The sequence below is a fragment of the Hypomesus nipponensis genome, chromosome 21 (assembly GCF_054491055.1).
Source record: "Hypomesus nipponensis isolate SF chromosome 21, ASM5449105v1, whole genome shotgun sequence".
NCBI classification, from domain to species: domain Eukaryota; kingdom Metazoa; phylum Chordata; class Actinopteri; order Osmeriformes; family Osmeridae; genus Hypomesus; species Hypomesus nipponensis.
The window spans coordinates 2,327,795-2,348,510 of NC_140381.1; the positions used below are offsets into that span (position 1 = coordinate 2,327,795).

Sequence of the window (20,716 nt, forward strand, 5' to 3'; positions counted from 1 at the left end):
AAGGAGGAAGACAACGGGTGTTTAGAGACAGGCAGGAATACTGAAAAACTCACAAAGATGGACAGACTGGTAGAGTAACTGTCTTCACCGTCAGAGTGGTTCCACAGCTGCCCTCCCAGCGCTCCATCTGGAACCACACCGTCCCGTTAATCTCCTGGGAAGAGCAGCGAGGGTCTGCCAGGTGAGCAGAGGAGTTGTCCAGATGTTTGGCCGCTAGCTGAGACTTGAGGAGACCCACCTCCAGGTAGCTCCTCCCACACACCAACTCTGGAGTGACTTCAGGATAGAGAGGAAATTATGAACAGAGTGAGCGAGAGAGAGAGTTATTCTCCAAAATAGAGTTAATGAGACACCAAAGTAGAGGGTCCAACAAAAAAATATTAAGATGCAAAAACCAGTACCTGCTGTGGGAGCAGCTGTGGTGGTCGTGGGGGCAGCTGTGGTGGTCGTGGGGGCAGCTGTGGTGGTTGTAGGAGCAGCTGTGGTGGTCGTGGGAGCAGCTGTAGTGGTCGTGGGAGCAGCTGTGGTGGTCGTGGGAGCAGCTGTGGTGGTCGTGGGAGCAGCTGTTGTTGTCGTGGGGGCAGCTGTGGTTGTGGTGGGAGCAGCTGTGGTTGTTGTGGGAGCAGCTGTTGTGGTCGTGGGAGCAGCTGTGGTGGTCGTGGGGGCAGCTGTAGTGGTCGTGGGAGCAGCTGTGGTGGTCGTGGGAGCAGCTGTGGTGGTCGTGGGAGCAGCTGTTGTTGTCGTGGGGGCAGCTGTGGTTGTGGTGGGAGCAGCTGTGGTTGTTGTGGGAGCAGCTGTTGTGGTCGTGGGAGCAGCTGTGGTGGTCGTGGGGGCAGCTGTAGTGGTCGTGGGAGCAGCTGTGGTGGTCGTGGGGGCAGCTGTGGTGGTCGTGGGAGCAGCTGGAAAAAAAAATTGAAACGCAGAAGCGACTGTGTTTTTGATGTTTTTATCTGATAGAGACGGCTAAAGAGCGACAGGGAGGGCAGGGAGAGGGAGAAAACATGCAGTAAATGACCCAGGGAGGGAGGGCAGGGAGAGTTAGAAGACATGCAGTAAATGACCCAGGGAGGGAGGGCAGGGAGAGTTAGAAGACATGCAGTAAATGACCCAGGCCCTTATGATGATAAACCCAGGCCCCTATGGTAAGGCCAAAGCATTTGTGGTACGGACACCTACCCCGTAAGCCACCAGAACAGATACTGCAGTTTTAAGGTCAACCTAGTTACCTTTAACCCTATCCCTAGAGTAAACATTAACCCTTGATCTTCTAATGATCCTTACACTACCTTTACAATACAAAAATCCTATAATCTGGGTTTTAATGACTTATAAAACAAGAAACTCAAATTGGGTACATACCTGCACAATAAGCAGAGTTACAAAACTCAGATCGGACAAACTTGTAGACGTAGTAGTTGCCAGGACAGGCTTTCACATGGGTTTTTTGTCCGTATAAGCAGCAGTCATAACTCCAGCCTCCACAGACATCTCGTTCCACCACATCGTCTCCCAGCAGGGGGTGAGGGGAACGGAGCCACAGAGGAAACTGGGTTCCACACCTGTTCATACCCACACACGTCTCTGGCATCTGAACACTGGTGCCCCCCAGGAACATACGATACCATCCCTGCCAACTTCCCTGAGCATCACACTTATTGGAATGGCCGTATCCTGTTGAACGCCAGGCATCGTCCAGAACTGAGTACTGCTCACAGGGGTCAACACAGCGAAGAGCTCCGTTGATACTGAGACAGTCCTGGCCTGCTGGGCAAGGTGTGGCCCCACACCAAAACCTCACAGATGTGGAGTTTGTTGTGGGAACAGCGGGAGTTGTCGTGGGAACAGCAGGAGTTGTTGTGGGAACAGCTGGAGTTGAGAAGTTGGGAAGAGATGTAAACAACACAACCAGGATGAAGCTGGGTGGGTCATCTACATTGACTGAATAAATACTGAATACTTTTATCCATAAAGTACAACTGTCAAAAATGAGTGAATGTACAAATGAAGGTAGAAACTCAAGTAAATAATTTCATGTTAAACAAAGGAGTGAAGACTTTAAACAGCTAGATATGAGAGGAGGCATGTATGAATGAAATAATGAATGAATAACTGAAGGAGTGACTGAAATATTGAATGCATGAGCTTAAGTACTGATCTCACATGCTTTGTGATGTGAATGGTACTAGAAGAGAACCCCCCAAGTTGTTTCTCCTGTTACTATGACTACAGTGGTGGATTCAACAGCTCCTGCCAGTTATTGCAGTAACAGCAGTTACTTATTATGACTAAATACAATATCACAATGGCTACATACCTGCACAAAAAGCCGAGTAATAGTAATCCGACGGGACCAACTTGTAGACATAGTAGTTGTCAGGACAGGACTTGACATGGATATTGTGTCTGTAGTTGCAGCAGTTGTCCTCCCGCCTGTTCCCCTGCGTGCTCCATTGGTAGTATTTTATGTAGTGTCCACAGACCTCACGTTCCACCAGCCCGTCTCCCAGCAGGGGGTGAGGGGAACTGAGCCACAGAGGAACCCTGGTTCCACACCTGTATACATCCACACACGTGTCTGACATCTGGGTGCTGTTCCCATCCAGGAACATACGATACCATCCCTGCCCACTAAACCGATTATAATCAGAGTTTTCTGCACTCCCGTAGCCTGTTGAACGCCAGGCATCGTCCAGAACTGAGTACTGCTCACAGGGGTCAGCACAGCGAAGAGCTCCGTTGACACTGATACAGTCCTGGCCTGCTGGGCAAGGTGTGGCCCCACACCAAAACCTCACAGAGCTGGAGTTTGTTGTGGGAACAGCTGGAGTTGTCGTGGGAACAGCTGGAGTCGTCGTGGGAACAGCTGTGGGTTTAAAGTTGGGAAGAGATGTAAACAACACAACTGGGATGAAGCTGGGTGGGTCATCTACATTAAATACTGAATACTTTTATCCTCTATGACTTATCTATAATTCAAGTAATTTGTATTTGTGTTTCACTGGCATCTTAATCACCAACTGCATCATGGGCACTGTATTAGTTGGCTACATACCTGCACAATAAGCAGAGTAACAATTATTCAGCCGGACCAACTTGTAGACGTAGTAGTTGCCAGGACAGGATTTCACATGGATATTCTGTCTGTAGTAGCAGCAGGTGTCCTCCCACCCTCTCCTGTAGCTGTAGTGTTTCCTGTGTCCACAGACATCACGTTCCACCACCCCGTCTCCCAGCAGGGGGTGAGAGGAACTGAGCCACATAGGAGTCTGGGTTCCACACCTGTTTGCCTCCACACACGTCTCTGGTATCTGGGTGCTGTTCCCATCCAGGAACATACGATACCATCCCTGCCCACTAAACCTATTATCACAGTTATTGGAACGGCCGTAGCCTGTTGAACGCCAGGCATCGTCCAGAACTGAGTACTGCTCACAGGGATCAGCACAGCGAAGAGCTCCGTTGATACTGATACAGTCCTGGCCTACTGGGCAAGGTGTGGCCCCACACCAAAACCTCACAGAGCTGGAGTTTGTTGTGGGAACAGCTGGAGTTGTCGTGGGAACAGCAGGAGTTGTTGTGGGAATAGCTGTGGGTTTGAAGTTGAAAAGAGATGAAATCACAACTGGGATGAAGATGGGTGTGTCATCTACATTAACTGAATAAATACTGAATACTTTTATCAGTGACATAGAACTGTAAATAATTAATGCATGTACAAATGAAGGTGGAGACTCATAAATAAATCATCACTTTAGAACCAAATCACGGAACAGGTGAACAGCCAAATGTGAGAAGGGGCTTGTGTGAATTAACTAATAAATAAATAACTGAAGCAATGATTAAATAATTGAATGCATGAGCTCAAGTAATGATTTGTGAGGCTTGATCTGAAGTAAACAATAAAGTAAAGAGGTGCTGAGATATGACCTCACTTGTTTGATGGTGGCTTGGTTGATGACTTTGATTGGCTGTTCCAGTCAAAAGGTTTAGAAAATCAAAAAAACGTGATGTCTTTTGTGAGGCTTTGTCTGATGATAATCTGTGCCAAATTTGGTGAAGATTGGACAACTTTATAGGAGAGGTAGCAAAAAAAATTATATTCATTCAATCAAAATGGCGGCCACATCAATTTGGCCACATCAATTTGATGAATGACGAATTTCGAAAATCGTTTGTTTTTCGAAAAAATCCTATAACTTATGTGAGGCTTGGTCTGAAGATTATCTGTGGCAATTTTGAAGAAGATTCGACAAGAATTGTAGGAGGAGTCATGAAAAAACGCTTTTTCTTAACATTCAAAATGGCAGAGAATCTATATAACTGGGTATGACGTAATAGAGTACATTGGACTCATCTTGATCCAGGGAATACAACGATACCTCATTTTTGAAAATGAGGCATGCGGTTCAAAGGTAACGTGTGTAAACACACCTTCGAATTTGACCCATTGGTGGCGCTAGAGGGTTTGAAATGGAGACATGAAACTTGTTGAAATTGATGAGGGGACTGGCCCCAAAGAGTGTGCCAAATTTCACAACTTCTGACAACACGGTTCTTGGGGCTGCCATAGACTCCCATGGCAGAAGAAGATGTATAATAATAATAAGAAGAAGAATAGGTAGACACACTTAAGGTCGCTTCGCAGCTTGGCCACCAATGAGAAATTACTTTTATGACGTTCATAAGTGACTAAAATAAATTCAGGAATCTGTCTGTGTGCCATCAATTTCATCACAAGCATTGTGCACTATCTATAATTCAAGTCATTTGTATTTGTGTTTCACTGACATCTTAATAACCAACTGCATCATGGGCACTGTGTGCTAGTTGGCTACATACCTGCACAATAAGCAGAGTAACAATTATTCAGCCGGACCAACTTGTAGACGTAGTAGTTGCCAGGACAGGATTTCACATGGATATTGTGTCTGACGTAGCAGCAGGTGTCCTCCCACCCTCTCCCATAGTTGTAGTGTTTTCTGTGTCCACAGACATCACGTTCCACCAGCCTGTCTCCCAGCAGGGGGTGAGGGGAACTGAGCCACAGAGGAACCTGGGTTCCACACCTGTTTGCCTCTACACACGTCTCTGGTATCTGGGTGCTGTTCCCATCCAGGAACATACGATACCATCCCTGCCCACTAAACCGATCACACTTATTGGAACGGCCGTAGCCTGTTGAACGCCAGGCATCGTCCAGAACTGAGTACTGCTCACAGGGGTCAGCACAGCGAAGAGCTCCGTTGACACTGATACAGTCCTGGCCTGCTGGGCAAGGTGTGGCCCCACACCAAAACCTCACAGAGCTGGAGTTTGTTGTGGGAACAGCTGTGGTGGTCGTGGGAGCAGCTGTTGTTGTCGTGGGGGCAGCTGTGGTTGTGGTGGGAGCAGCTGTGGTTGTTGTGGGAGCAGCTGTTGTGGTCGTGGGAGCAGCTGTGGTGGTCGTGGGGGCAGCTGTAGTGGTCGTGGGAGCAGCTGTGGTGGTCGTGGGAGCAGCTGTGGTGGTCGTGGGAGCAGCTGTTGTTGTCGTGGGGGCAGCTGTGGTTGTGGTGGGAGCAGCTGTGGTTGTTGTGGGAGCAGCTGTTGTGGTCGTGGGAGCAGCTGTGGTGGTCGTGGGGGCAGCTGTAGTGGTCGTGGGAGCAGCTGTGGTGGTCGTGGGGGCAGCTGTGGTGGTCGTGGGAGCAGCTGGAAAAAAAAATTGAAACGCAGAAGCGACTGTGTTTTTGATGTTTTTATCTGATAGAGACGGCTAAAGAGCGACAGGGAGGGCAGGGAGAGGGAGAAAACATGCAGTAAATGACCCAGGGAGGGAGGGCAGGGAGAGTTAGAAGACATGCAGTAAATGACCCAGGGAGGGAGGGCAGGGAGAGTTAGAAGACATGCAGTAAATGACCCAGGGAGGGAGGGCAGGGAGAGTTAGAAGACATGCAGTAAATGACCCAGGCCCTTATGATGATAAACCCAGGCCCCTATGGTAAGGCCAAAGCATTTGTGGTACGGACACCTACCCCGTTAGCCACCAGAACAGATACTGCAGTTTTAAGGTCAACCTAGTTACCTTTAACCCTATCCCTAGAGTAAACACTAACCCTTGATCTTCTAATGATCCTTACACTACCTTTACAATACAAAAATCCTATAATCTGGGTTTTAATGACTTATAAAACAAGAAACTCAAATTGGGTACATACCTGCACAATAAGCAGAGTTACAAAACTCAGATCGGACAAACTTGTAGACGTAGTAGTTGCCAGGACAGGCTTTCACATGGGTTTTTTGTCCGTATAAGCAGCAGTCATAACTCCAGCCTCCACAGACATCTCGTTCCACCACATCGTCTCCCAGCAGGGGGTGAGGGGAACGGAGCCACAGAGGAAACTGGGTTCCACACCTGTTCATACCCACACACGTCTCTGGCATCTGAACACTGGTGCCCCCCAGGAACATACGATACCATCCCTGCCAACTTCCCTGAGCATCACACTTATTGGAATGGCCGTATCCTGTTGAACGCCAGGCATCGTCCAGAACTGAGTACTGCTCACAGGGGTCAACACAGCGAAGAGCTCCGTTGATACTGAGACAGTCCTGGCCTGCTGGGCAAGGTGTGGCCCCACACCAAAACCTCACAGATGTGGAGTTTGTTGTGGGAACAGCGGGAGTTGTCGTGGGAACAGCAGGAGTTGTTGTGGGAACAGCTGGAGTTGAGAAGTTGGGAAGAGATGTAAACAACACAACCAGGATGAAGCTGGGTGGGTCATCTACATTGACTGAATAAATACTGAATACTTTTATCCATAAAGTACAACTGTCAAAAATGAGTGAATGTACAAATGAAGGTAGAAACTCAAGTAAATAATTTCATGTTAAACAAAGGAGTGAAGACTTTAAACAGCTAGATATGAGAGGAGGCATGTATGAATGAAATAATGAATGAATAACTGAAGGAGTGACTGAAATATTGAATGCATGAGCTTAAGTACTGATCTCACATGCTTTGTGATGTGAATGGTACTAGAAGAGAACCCCCCAAGTTGTTTCTCCTGTTACTATGACTACAGTGGTGGATTCAACAGCTCCTGCCAGTTATTGCAGTAACAGCAGTTACTTATTATGACTAAATACAATATCACAATGGCTACATACCTGCACAAAAAGCCGAGTAATAGTAATCCGACGGGACCAACTTGTAGACATAGTAGTTGTCAGGACAGGACTTGACATGGATATTGTGTCTGTAGTTGCAGCAGTTGTCCTCCCGCCTGTTCCCCTGCGTGCTCCATTGGTAGTATTTTATGTAGTGTCCACAGACCTCACGTTCCACCAGCCCGTCTCCCAGCAGGGGGTGAGGGGAACTGAGCCACAGAGGAACCCTGGTTCCACACCTGTATACATCCACACACGTGTCTGACATCTGGGTGCTGTTCCCATCCAGGAACATACGATACCATCCCTGCCCACTAAACCGATTATAATCAGAGTTTTCTGCACTCCCGTAGCCTGTTGAACGCCAGGCATCGTCCAGAACTGAGTACTGCTCACAGGGGTCAGCACAGCGAAGAGCTCCGTTGACACTGATACAGTCCTGGCCTGCTGGGCAAGGTGTGGCCCCACACCAAAACCTCACAGAGCTGGAGTTTGTTGTGGGAACAGCTGGAGTTGTCGTGGGAACAGCTGGAGTCGTCGTGGGAACAGCTGTGGGTTTAAAGTTGGGAAGAGATGTAAACAACACAACTGGGATGAAGCTGGGTGGGTCATCTACATTAAATACTGAATACTTTTATCCTCTATGACTTATCTATAATTCAAGTAATTTGTATTTGTGTTTCACTGGCATCTTAATCACCAACTGCATCATGGGCACTGTATTAGTTGGCTACATACCTGCACAATAAGCAGAGTAACAATTATTCAGCCGGACCAACTTGTAGACGTAGTAGTTGCCAGGACAGGATTTCACATGGATATTCTGTCTGTAGTAGCAGCAGGTGTCCTCCCACCCTCTCCTGTAGCTGTAGTGTTTCCTGTGTCCACAGACATCACGTTCCACCACCCCGTCTCCCAGCAGGGGGTGAGAGGAACTGAGCCACATAGGAGTCTGGGTTCCACACCTGTTTGCCTCCACACACGTCTCTGGTATCTGGGTGCTGTTCCCATCCAGGAACATACGATACCATCCCTGCCCACTAAACCTATTATCACAGTTATTGGAACGGCCGTAGCCTGTTGAACGCCAGGCATCGTCCAGAACTGAGTACTGCTCACAGGGATCAGCACAGCGAAGAGCTCCGTTGATACTGATACAGTCCTGGCCTGCTGGGCAAGGTGTGGCCCCACACCAAAACCTCACAGAGCTGGAGTTTGTTGTGGGAACAGCTGGAGTTGTCGTGGGAACAGCAGGAGTTGTTGTGGGAATAGCTGTGGGTTTGAAGTTGAAAAGAGATGAAATCACAACTGGGATGAAGATGGGTGTGTCATCTACATTAACTGAATAAATACTGAATACTTTTATCAGTGACATAGAACTGTAAATAATTAATGCATGTACAAATGAAGGTGGAGACTCATAAATAAATCATCACTTTAGAACCAAATCACGGAACAGGTGAACAGCCAAATGTGAGAAGGGGCTTGTGTGAATTAACTAATAAATAAATAACTGAAGCAATGATTAAATAATTGAATGCATGAGCTCAAGTAATGATTTGTGAGGCTTGATCTGAAGTAAACAATAAAGTAAAGAGGTGCTGAGATATGACCTCACTTGTTTGATGGTGGCTTGGTTGATGACTTTGATTGGCTGTTCCAGTCAAAAGGTTTAGAAAATCAAAAAAACGTGATGTCTTTTGTGAGGCTTTGTCTGATGATAATCTGTGCCAAATTTGGTGAAGATTGGACAACTTTATAGGAGAGGTAGCAAAAAAAATTATATTCATTCAATCAAAATGGCGGCCACATCAATTTGGCCACATCAATTTGATGAATGACGAATTTCGAAAATCGTTTGTTTTTCGAAAAAATCCTATAACTTATGTGAGGCTTGGTCTGAAGATTATCTGTGGCAATTTTGAAGAAGATTCGACAAGAATTGTAGGAGGAGTCATGAAAAAACGCTTTTTCTTAACATTCAAAATGGCAGAGAATCTATATAACTGGGTATGACGTAATAGAGTACATTGGACTCATCTTGATCCAGGGAATACAACGATACCTCATTTTTGAAAATGAGGCATGCGGTTCAAAGGTAACGTGTGTAAACACACCTTCGAATTTGACCCATTGGTGGCGCTAGAGGGTTTGAAATGGAGACATGAAACTTGGTGAAATTGATGAGGGGACTGGCCCCAAAGAGTGTGCCAAATTTCACAACTTCTGACAACACGGTTCTTGGGGCTGCCATAGACTCCCATGGCAGAAGAAGATGTATAATAATAATAAGAAGAAGAATAGGTAGACACACTTAAGGTCGCTTCGCAGCTTGGCCACCAATGAGAAATTACTTTTATGACGTTCATAAGTGACTAAAATAAATTCAGGAATCTGTCTGTGTGCCATCAATTTCATCACAAGCATTGTGCACTATCTATAATTCAAGTCATTTGTATTTGTGTTTCACTGACATCTTAATAACCAACTGCATCATGGGCACTGTGTGCTAGTTGGCTACATACCTGCACAATAAGCAGAGTAACAATTATTCAGCCGGACCAACTTGTAGACGTAGTAGTTGCCAGGACAGGATTTCACATGGATATTGTGTCTGACGTAGCAGCAGGTGTCCTCCCACCCTCTCCCATAGTTGTAGTGTTTTCTGTGTCCACAGACATCACGTTCCACCAGTCTGTCTCCCAGCAGGGGGTGAGGGGAACTGAGCCACAGAGGAACCTGGGTTCCACACCTGTTTGCCTCTACACACGTCTCTGGTATCTGGGTGCTGTTCCCATCCAGGAACATACGATACCATCCCTGCCCACTAAACCGATCACACTTATTGGAACGGCCGTAGCCTGTTGAACGCCAGGCATCGTCCAGAACTGAGTACTGCTCACAGGGGTCAGCACAGCGAAGAGCTCCGTTGACAATGATACAGTCCTGGCCTGCTGGGCAAGGTGTGGCCCCACACCAAAACCTCACAGAGCTGGAGTTTGTTGTGGGAACAGCTGGAGTTGTTGTGGGAACAGCTGGAGTTGTCGTGGGAACAGCTGGAGTTGAGAAGTTGGGAAGAAACGAAAACAACACAACTGGGATGAAGCTGGGTGTGTCATCTACATTAATTGAATAAATACTAAATACTTTTATCCATGAAATACAACAGTAAACAATCAACCAATGTACAAATGAAGGTACAGACCCAAATAAATTATTGCACGTTAAACAAAGGAGTGAAGACGTTAAACAGCAAGATATGAGAAAGGGGGTTTCCCCCATTGTCCTTATCTCCAGAGCAGGAGCTTCAAAGCTTCTGGCCTAGCATGGGGTCAGAAGGTAGACCAAAATGGCCTTACAGTATGGAGACAAAGGATTTTAAGGAAAGACTAACTTTTCTGGATTTACAAACATATTCTCAAGGAATACATGGCTCATGGACACTATTTCAATCACAGTAGTTGATGTGTTATAATGTATGCTTCCCCTTAAATGCTGTGTTGATATAATTAGATGTTTTAATGTAACTTCCTTTCCTGTAATGATAAATCAGTGAATCTTGATATCAAAAGGATTTTAATCTACAAATTAAACCATTTATTAATGTTATATTTTGAAGTATAAGAAATACATGGACATTTGAAATAGCTGAATTCTGAAAAGTTATCAACTACTTCACACCCATACGTCAATCTCAGGATGGACGCCCAGGTGGGAGTAACTGACCAATCAAAGAGTTCACCTCCAAAAGGATACCCCCTTTCGCAAGGATTATAAAACCCCGGCGCACAAGCAAACCTTGCTTTTTCACAAGGGTCCACCGGATGTGTTCGCGACACATCTGACCTATCCTTCTCAACCAGCAACTCACTGGACCATCAGGAACTTTAACGAAAGATTCCTTTGCTCTAACCGTTTGACAACGACAAACGGAACTTTGGATGTTCTTCTTCAAACTGACAACAGTAACTGCGATATTGCTACAATTCTTACTTGTGAACATTGGCATATTATGATTTAATTTGTTACGTTTGATTTTAGTTTTCAAATGATTTAACCTAACTTTCGTTAGGATTAATTAACATAGACTCCTTCATTGTTCTCCAGAAGCCTATATCTCTCTTTATCTCTCTCCCTACACGCTCTCAATCCACCATCTTGTATTCCGTTTACATCATAGTTTAGGACCTACTGTATACTGTTCAACTCAACTCACTCTCAACTAACATATAATTTCTCTGGTATTTGTTAATTATAATTAAATTTTCTTAAATACATTTTATTTATAATACTCGCATTATCCCTCACATTATTTGATCTGCTCTACTTTCATAGAATTCACTACTTAAGATTAGACTGATTATTACGATTATTATTATTCAAAAAAAGATTTCCTCTGTCCCTTTAACAAATAAGAGGTGGTGCCCCCAAGAACTAGATACTTTATTATAAATTAGGTATTGCTAATCTTAACCGTGCAAACCCCGCTACAATGAGAACCCCCCAAGTTGTTTCTCCTGTTACTATGACTGCAGTGGTGGATTCAACAGCTCATACCAGTTATTGCAGTAACAGCAGGTAATTATAGTGACTTAATACAAGATCACAATGGCTACATACCTGCACAATAAGCCGAGTTACAAATATTTGGTCGGACAAACTTGTAGACGTAGTAGTTGTCGGGACAGGCTTTCACGTGGATATTTTGGCTCTGGTAGCAGCAGTTGTCATACCAAATACTTTTCTGACCATTCCAGTAGTTGTATCTGAAGTGTCCACAGACCTCACATTCCACCACCCCGTCTCCCAGCAGGGGGTGAGGGGAACTGAGCCACAGAGGAACCTGGGTTCCACACCTGTTCACCTCCACACACGTCTCTGACATCTGGGTGCTGTTCCCATCCAGGAACATACGATACCATCCCTGCCCACTAAACCCACTATCACAGTTATCAGCGTGGCCGTATCCTGTTGAGCGCCAGGCATCGTCCAGGACTGAGTACTGCTCACAGGGGTCAGCACAGCGAAGAGAACCGTTGACACTGATACAGTCCTGGCCTGCTGGGCAAGGTGTGCCCCCACACAGGAACATCACAGAGGTGGAAGTTGTTGTGGGAACAGCTGGAGTGGTCGTGGCAAAAGCTGTGATTTTGAAGTTAGGAAGAGATATAAACAACATAACGTCTCCCAGCAGAGGGCTAACATAACTGGGCATGTTAAAGTATCACAGATAAAACAAGTATCACAAAGTCAAACATTTTCACCTAATGTTATTGTTGTTAATATGAAGGGGCAGGGTTAGGCTGAATTTGGAGCGTTCAGGGCGTGAAGTGAACCTTTAACAATGAGATGTCATGGCTGTAGAGTTGAAAAGACAGGTCCACATCCTACCTGATTGTAGGCATAGGAACAACAGCAGGCCCCTTGACATCATCATTACAGGACGCATCTTGCTGGTCAGACAAAATACCTTGAAGGAATTGAGAACATGTACATGATATGTTTACATCACAGGGACTTAATACAGGGAGTTTATTGTAACATACTGTACCCTAGGTTAGGTTTGCTTCATGAGATTGCCGAAGAATATTCTGGTTCAAGTCTACAGCAAGCTTGACTTATGTTTTGTAAAATTTTGTAAATTTGACATTCTAAAACTGGTTATTCCCATCCTTGATTGTGATTGGTTATATCGCGTTCCATGCCGTTGTAAAATCCAGCATAACCTCACAGGTTGTCCTCATAACATTCTTTAACATTCCATATTACTGTGCATCGAATATTTCAAATAAAAAAAGACGGCAAAGGTGTCCATCTGGCTGTTGCAACTGATGCTTGTGACTCCGCTTCGCGTCGTGCCTAACAACTCCCCTTACCTGTTCTAAAATCAGCGCCAAACATGGACTCTTGGGCCTTAATGATTAATAATAGATAGTTACATTGGGATTAACCAGAAGACTTGAAACTGTAGTTTCTGTCAGAATAAAAAAAAAAAACACTTGTACCTCTGACTGAATTCGAACACATCACCCTTCAAACATTAGCATTGTATCTCATCCTACTAAGCCATTCACCAACTTATACATTAGGACATACAGTTTTTGTAACAGAAAATAGTACATTTCTCCAATGGCACCCATTGTCAGATTTGTTTAAAGTTCAGCTGTAATTTAGTCCTATTTATATATGGGACAGCACAACATCTCATCCAATTGAGCCATTGCCAGATCCAAACTCTTCCATGTTCAGTCATCAACTGCATAATAAAATAAGATGTTTCTCCAATGGCAAGCATTGTCAGATTTGGTCCTTGTGACTGTAATTCAGTCATATTTTCACATATCAAGGTGAAACTTTGCAGGATACTTCAGGGTGGGGTAATCTTAAAGCCTATTAGGTTTGAAAAACCTATTTGATTTAGTGACACAAACTTACTGAGGCAATGTGGACATTTACATAAATACACTACTTTCAGCCATTTTGTATTTGATTGAACTGTCATAAGTAACATTTTTTAATATGTAAATGATAGATATCTATACAAATTTCAAGTCAATTTGACCTTGTTTGTAGGAGGAGATCTATTTTGAAGGTCTTCCCAATGTATCACTGTAGAGGAAAATCCATCATGGCAGACCTTATGGGTCCTGAGGCTTTTTTGTTCCTCGTGAAAAATGAGGCATGCACACCAAGTTTCAGAAGAATTGGAGCAATGGGGTGGAAATGCAATCACTATGAAAAGTGGACATTTGGGCGTCGCCTGTGATCTGATGTGGGCCAGTCTCTGTTTAGGCCGTAGTTGTGGTATGTTGTATCAATATGCCAAATTTCAAAACTTTTTACTAATGTGTTCATGAGATAAATTACAAGAATAAATATAGCTGCAAGCAGCGATGTGGGTTCCTCCGCAAAATATTATAAACATGTACACTGTAGAAGATCGAGAGTTGGACAACAAATGAGCTGAACTACTTCATGTTTGGCCAACAACAGGCTGAATGGGGATTTGAACTCATGAGCATAAGGTTACAAGTCAGTCTCTCTATCCTCTCTGCTACACACCAACTGTTGAGATTGTATGAATAGAAAGGGCAGAGTATTAGCTTTGGTCAGCTTTGGGACAAAGTTTAAGAAACGGTTGACATTTCAAGGTGAAATTGCATGAAATTGTAAATGGTATTTCAGAATGATGTCATCCTGTACTAAACAGATAATCAAAATGATGACAGGTCAAAAAATAATGGCTGGATTCCAACCTACTACCTTATACTTTACAGGTCACCATCCCAGCCCATTGAGCTATTCTCATTGTTGAATATTGTCATGTTCAGTAACTGTATTAAAAAGTAAGTTGTTTCTCCTGTGGTAAGCGTTGTTAGATTCAGCCAAAGTTGAAAATGCTTGTACATTTCCTATGAAAATGGGACAACGGGATGACTGGGTTGCTGCTGTAAAGAATAACTTACTTATAGTTTTTTTAAAAGGTTGTTTGGAGTTCATAACTTGTCATGGGAGTGTATTTCAAATCATGCCTAGCATCAGTGGGGAGGTGTCCTGGCTTAGGTTACTGAAATGAATTTGTGCAACAGACAAGGGATCCACCTGAACAATCAATTTACTTCATTAGAGATAACCATTAGCGTTATCTCTACCATGCGTAGACTACAAGTAACTAGCTACTGTGGTGAACCTGGCTTGTTTGGCAGTTGTTTACACAGTCTCACTAAACAAATTATTGAAGTGTTGTGATGGTCTCAAATAAACATGCATTGCTATGTTTTTTCAACAACTTAATATTACAAAAAATATGTTTCTCCAATGGCGAGCATTGTCAGATTTGGTCCAAGTTCAAACAGCTGTAATTCAGTCATATTTTGACATATCAAGGTGAAACTTTGCATGGTACTTCAGAGGTGTAGCAGAGAGTCCACAGACAAAGCATGGTACCATCCACACCTTCCCCTACCCCCGACAAGGGAAGGGTCCTTCCCCTTTTGTCCTTATCTCCCAGAGTAGGAGCTTCAAATTCCTGACCCAGCATGGGGTCAGGAACAGAGACCATGGTCTCACATTGTCAGAACAAAAGGAATTACTTGAAGGAACTTACTTGTGTGGACTTACAAACATTTTCTAAAGGACTACATGGCTCATGGACACTAATTCAAGGACAGTAGTCGATGTGTTAGAATGTGTTTGTCTCATTTACCTAGAACGTTGTTAATTGATGTTTGATTATAACTTCCCTTCAGGTATAGTTAAATCAGTCAATCTTGGTATCAAAATAATTGTATCATACTAACAAAACCAGTTATGAACGTTGTATTGTTATATTCTGAAGTTTGAGCATTCCATGGACATTTGAGATAATGGAACTCAAAACTATCAGCCACTTCACACCTCTGGGCAGGTCCCAGGACAACGCCCAGGTGGAAGTAACTGACCAATGAGAGAGGTCACCTTCACAGGGATGACCCCCTGTTCTTTGGGGTATTTAACCCCCAAACGTACAATCACCCCCGCTTGTTCGTAGGATAAACTTGTGGGTGAACGCGTCACTCTCTAACCTATTCCTCTTAACCTGCACCTTCACTGAGCGCCCGGAACTTTGACGAGAGATTCCGATTCTGTTCGTTGGACATAACGAACCATTTGACTCCGTTCTTCAAACCGACAAAAGTAACTGCGATTTGCAATATTTCTTACTTGTGACATATTGGCATGTTGTGATTGAATTGTTGATGTTTGATTGTATTCTACAAATGATTTGACTTAATCATCGTTAGGTCAGTTTCCATTGATCGTCCATTGTTACTATAAAAGCCTCTTCCTATCTCTACCTCTTCCTCAACTTCTCCCCTCCCCTCCACACGCGCTCTACGCAACCATTGTGTAGCGCGCTCTCATTAGAATTTAGGCCTACTGTACTGCTTTAGCCCAACTAACCCATAACTTGTCTGGTATGTGTTCACTATAATTACATTCTCTTAAATAAATCATTGTGTATAATACTCGCTTATCTCTCACGTTATATGATCTGCTCTACTTTCATAGAATTTACTACTTAAGATTAGACTGATTATTACGAGTGCTATTATTCGATACTATTAAACAAGGTTTCCTCTGTCCCTTTCACGAATCAGAGGTGGTGCCCCAAGAACTACTATACTTTATTAGAAATTAAGTATTACTAATCTTAAACGAGCAAACCACGCTACATACTGGAGCCCCGTGCGAGGCTTTGAAACAGATTGAAACGAGCGATTTATAACTGAGATTTTCCGTCTGAAACAGAACCCACCCTCCCACCCTTTTGGTTAAATAAACTTCCGTTGTATTTAACTATCCCCCAAATAGATACAGTTTTAAACACTGTTTGAATACTGCGCTGTGTACTGAATACTGATTGAATTGGCTTTGTCGTGACAACTGAATGTTTGTGGTTGCTATCTAGCTTTGAGCTCGGATTGAGCGGAGGTACGCGCGTGCGCAGTGACACGGCGTCCCGTTTCATTTCATTTTGTAAATTTGAAGGCAGCGCTTCCAAGAGAAGGCATAAGAACCTTTTGACGGGTCGTAACCACTACTTATATTGGTACCATACACGCTTCTGAAGGTGTATCTTAGTAGTGTTTACTATTTTGGGTTAAGCGAATTAACCTTGCAACTGTTAAGTTGTTCCATGTCTCGTTAGGAAACAGACATGCGGTTTAGTCCTACAGGACTTTTATTTTGAAAGAGACTTAAGCGAATTCACTTTGAAACTGATAAGTTGTTCCGAGAAACAAACATGCGGTTTAGTCCTAAAGGACTTTTATGTTGAAAGACACTTCGCAGTTCTCTACTAAGCTATAGGCTTCAATATTGTTAAGCAATTGGCCATTGATTAACATAGCTTTTTAAATAAAGCTTCACTTTGTTTTGCATGTAATTCAACATTAATGTAAACACTCAACTTTCTAGAATCAATAAAGTAACAGTAAAATAATTATTGAGACAGTGGACGCTGCTTATTTAAGGACTTTTATTGTTTGCTAAACCGGAAATAGTTACGCTTCGTCAGCAAAACTTGTAATTTGATTTCATTTCCGCGCACTTAAAAGTGGAAAGTTGTCAGAATATCGGCGCTGTTGACCATCCTGAACTGTAATTCTATTTACCCCTCATCAGTACCAACTTTAACACAGTCACTAAATAATAATTAAACGTAAAGTGTATTATTTTTAGTTTGCCCACTATATCTGCGAGCAGTCCAAAAGGACTTTTGTTTCGAAGTAGCCAAACAACGCAGCCTACTGCCACAAATTGTTACACAATTCTTAAATTGATAAACCCTAGCTTTCGGAAAAGCTTCACTGTTTTACATTCAATTCGACATTAATGTAAAGCCTTGCCCAATTTAAAGCTACATCAAAGATGCAGCAGCAATTTGGTTCATTATCTGTGATTTGATCTGCCAGTTAACCTTAATATTAATTTTAATTTGAATATTAATTTCACTTTTGGATTGCTAATCTTTGAATATTAATTTCTGATTTTAAGTAATATTATATATTTTTAATTATTATTATTATTATTTTTTTTTTTTTTTTTTTTTTTACAAAAAAAAAAGAAAACACTACAAACTAAAGTGCCTAAGAACTTTACCACAATAGCATTGTGCTAATAACCTCAATTAGCCAAATACATCCTTAGTTAACTAATCATGTCTCACCTCACGGAAGCTGAGAAATTGATGGCCTACCTATCAGAGAAAGAAAACCCCAAATATGTGGAAACTCTGACCGGTCTACCGTTTGAGGAGATCGCCAGGAAAACCCTGGAAGTGGTTGCAGAAAATGTGGGTCAAACATTGAGCAAGTCCCAAACCATCAAATGCTTATCCAGCCTCGGTCTCAACTATGCTGCCCAACTCAGGTTATCAATTGCGGATGTCAAAACACAATGGGCACAAGCTCTTCGAGATCAAGAAGATGCTCTCAAAGCGACAGAAAGTGAACGACAGCGCCGAGAACAATTGGAACAAAAAGCAAGCGACCTGGCTGGAGAACTGGAGAGTGCTAACACACAGCTAACGGAACAGGAAACACAACTGATACAACAGGAAATAATCCTCAAAGAGGCCCTCAAAGCAAGAGAAACAGAACAAGATCGACGAGAACAAATAGAACAGGAAGCCAGCAGCCTAGCCGAAGAACTAGAAGACGCTAAGACTCAGCTAACGCAACAAGATAGCACCCTCAAAGATGCCCTCGAAGCGAAAGAAGGTGAACAGTACCAAAGGGAACGACTGGAACAAGAAGCCAACTGCCTGGCTGAAGAACTGGATAAAGCTACAACACAGCTGTCGGAACAGGAAACACAGCTAATACGACAGGAAATGACCCTCAAAGATGCCCTCAAAGTGAAAGGGATAGCCAGGTCAAACAGAAGATGGATTGCAAGTGAAAATAGTGAGTTCAACATCACAAGCTTCACCCAAAACAAAGCTCCAGTCACAGAAACACTCTACTTGAAGCTAACGTTCGGGGAAATGTCCCTAATCCACCCCGTCCATGTTTCTCCGCTTGAGACCGAAAAACTGCTGATTGGACACGATCTACTCAACAGACTGGAACCCCTCATTGACTTCAAACGAAACCAGATGTGGACCAACGTCAAGAAGCCCTATCCACTGCCTCACCCTGAAGTCCACAACACAGTCTTCACAGTTGAAGGGGGGGACATCCTACGTCTGATCCACATATCTCAGAAGGAGACTCGACCCATGGACTAGATGGCCACTCCAGACCGCCCCAGAGCTACGCCACTCACTCATCGAGACACACAGTTCGAGGAAAATCAGCACTCCGCAATGACTGTCGGCCATCAGAAACCCACCTGCGACGAGAAGTATCACAGGTCCAAAAGAAGTCACATGATGCCAACTGGATGAGAGCGCAGAAAGTAGGAAGACCTACTATAGCCGATAAGCATCCCAGAAGAGGCACCCCAGCTGTGACAAAATGGCGCAACCCCCGGAAGAAACCACCGGACAACAGGCCATGCACAGAGGCCTGGCCTGGCTTTATACCAGCAACCTGACCCTGTCAAACTGCTGAGGAAACAAGTGCACAACAGGTGCCTTGCCCAAGTGCCTCAAAGTTCAAAAAACTAACCTTCCCTTAAACCAAAACAATAGCCAAATACCGTCACAAGACAAATATGGCTCCACCAATTTACCAAAAATAAATAAATCGGTACCAGACACCCAACATGACTGACCACAATAATATGCTACAATGCCTCATGAGCAAACTACCCTGGCCCCTTACAAATACGACTATGACTCCAGGAAGTCAAAGCCCACTCCCACTTTATTATTTTTTATTTCTATTTTTATTTTTTTTATTTCTTTCTCCTTTCTTTTTCTCTTTCTTTCCTTTCAATTTTAGGCATAGGACCTTAACCTAGAGAAACTTATTAATAGGACCTAAGTTAGCCCCATTGATTCCTGCCTTGTTTAGAGTCCACTCATGCCAATGTGTCCAGTAGAAATGCTATCGTACTGTCGTGTTTGTCTTTTCTCTGCTCTTCTTACGTGCCAACAGCCCAACGACGTCGAGTCATCGGACGTTGCCAGCAGGGGGATATGTAGCAGAGAGTCCACAGACAAAGCATGGTACCATCCACACCTTCCCCTACCCCCGACAAGGGAAGGGTCCTTCCCCTTTTGTCCTTATCTCCCAGAGTAGGAGCTTCAAATTCCTGACCCAGCATGGGGTCAGGAACAGAGACCATGGTCTCACATTGTCAGAACAAAAGGAATTACTTGAAGGAACTTACTTGTGTGGACTTACAAACATTTTCTAAAGGACTACATGGCTCATGGACACTAATTCAAGGACAGTAGTCGATGTGTTAGAATGTGTTTGTCTCATTTACCTAGAACGTTGTTAATTGATGTTTGATTATAACTTCCCTTCAGGTATAGTTAAATCAGTCAATCTTGGTATCAAAATAATTGTATCATACTAACAAAACCAGTTATGAACGTTGTATTGTTATATTCTGAAGTTTGAGCATTCCATGGACATTTGAGATAATGGAACTCAAAACTATCAGCCACTTCACACCTCTGGGCAGGTCCCAGGACAACGCCCAGGTGGAAGTAACTGACCAATGAGAGAGGTCACCTTCACAGGGATGACCCCCTGTTCTTTGGGGTATTTAACCCCCAAACGTACAATCACCCCCGCTTGTTCGTAGGATAAACTTGTGGGTGAACGCGTCACTCTCTAACCTATTCCTCTTAACCTGCACCTTCACTGAGCGCCCGGAACTTTGACGAGAGATTCCGATTCTGTTCGTTGGACATAACGAACCATTTGACTCCGTTCTTCAAACCGACAAAAGTAACTGCGATTTGCAATATTTCTTACTTGTGACATATTGGCATGTTGTGATTGAATTGTTGATGTTTGATTGTATTCTACAAATGATTTGACTTAATCATCGTTAGGTCAGTTTCCATTGATCGTCCATTGTTACTATAAAAGCCTCTTCCTATCTCTACCTCTTCCTCAACTTCTCC

At 43.7% G+C, this 20,716-nt stretch overlaps 3 protein-coding genes across 4 annotated transcripts in view; all 3 read right to left on the reverse strand.

The window, feature by feature from the left end:
• Positions 1-20,716, reverse strand: part of LOC146237396 (scavenger receptor cysteine-rich domain-containing group B protein-like) — a 72,815-nt gene that overhangs the window by 16,534 nt on the left and 35,565 nt on the right. The window lies entirely within an intron of this gene.
• LOC146237397 (uncharacterized) overlaps positions 1-20,716 on the reverse strand; it is a 45,380-nt gene that overhangs the window by 1,203 nt on the left and 23,461 nt on the right. The window lies entirely within an intron of this gene.
• On the reverse strand, positions 50-12,595 carry LOC146237398 (uncharacterized). Its single transcript, XM_084685870.1, has 11 exons — positions 12,538-12,595; positions 11,767-12,288; positions 9,672-10,202; positions 7,885-8,313; positions 7,147-7,695; positions 6,300-6,698; positions 4,840-4,974; positions 3,053-3,586; positions 2,315-2,863; positions 1,360-1,866; positions 50-276 (listed from the first exon to the last, which is right to left on the reverse strand). The coding sequence occupies exons 1-11, from the start codon at positions 12,593-12,595 to the stop codon at positions 50-52; spliced, it is 4,440 nt and encodes a 1,479-aa protein (XP_084541996.1).

Coding starts and splice junctions, on each gene's coding strand:
- LOC146237398 (XM_084685870.1), bottom strand. CDS start 12,595: ATGCGTCCTGTAATGATGATGTCAAGGGGCCTGCTGTTGTTCCTATGC. Junction 10,203..11,766: donor TAACTCGGCTTATTGTGCAG/GTATGTAGCCAT, acceptor TCTCAACTCCAG/CTGTTCCCACGACAACTCCA. Junction 277..1,359: donor TAACTCTGCTTATTGTGCAG/GTATGTACCCAA, acceptor TCTATCCTGAAG/TCACTCCAGAGTTGGTGTGT.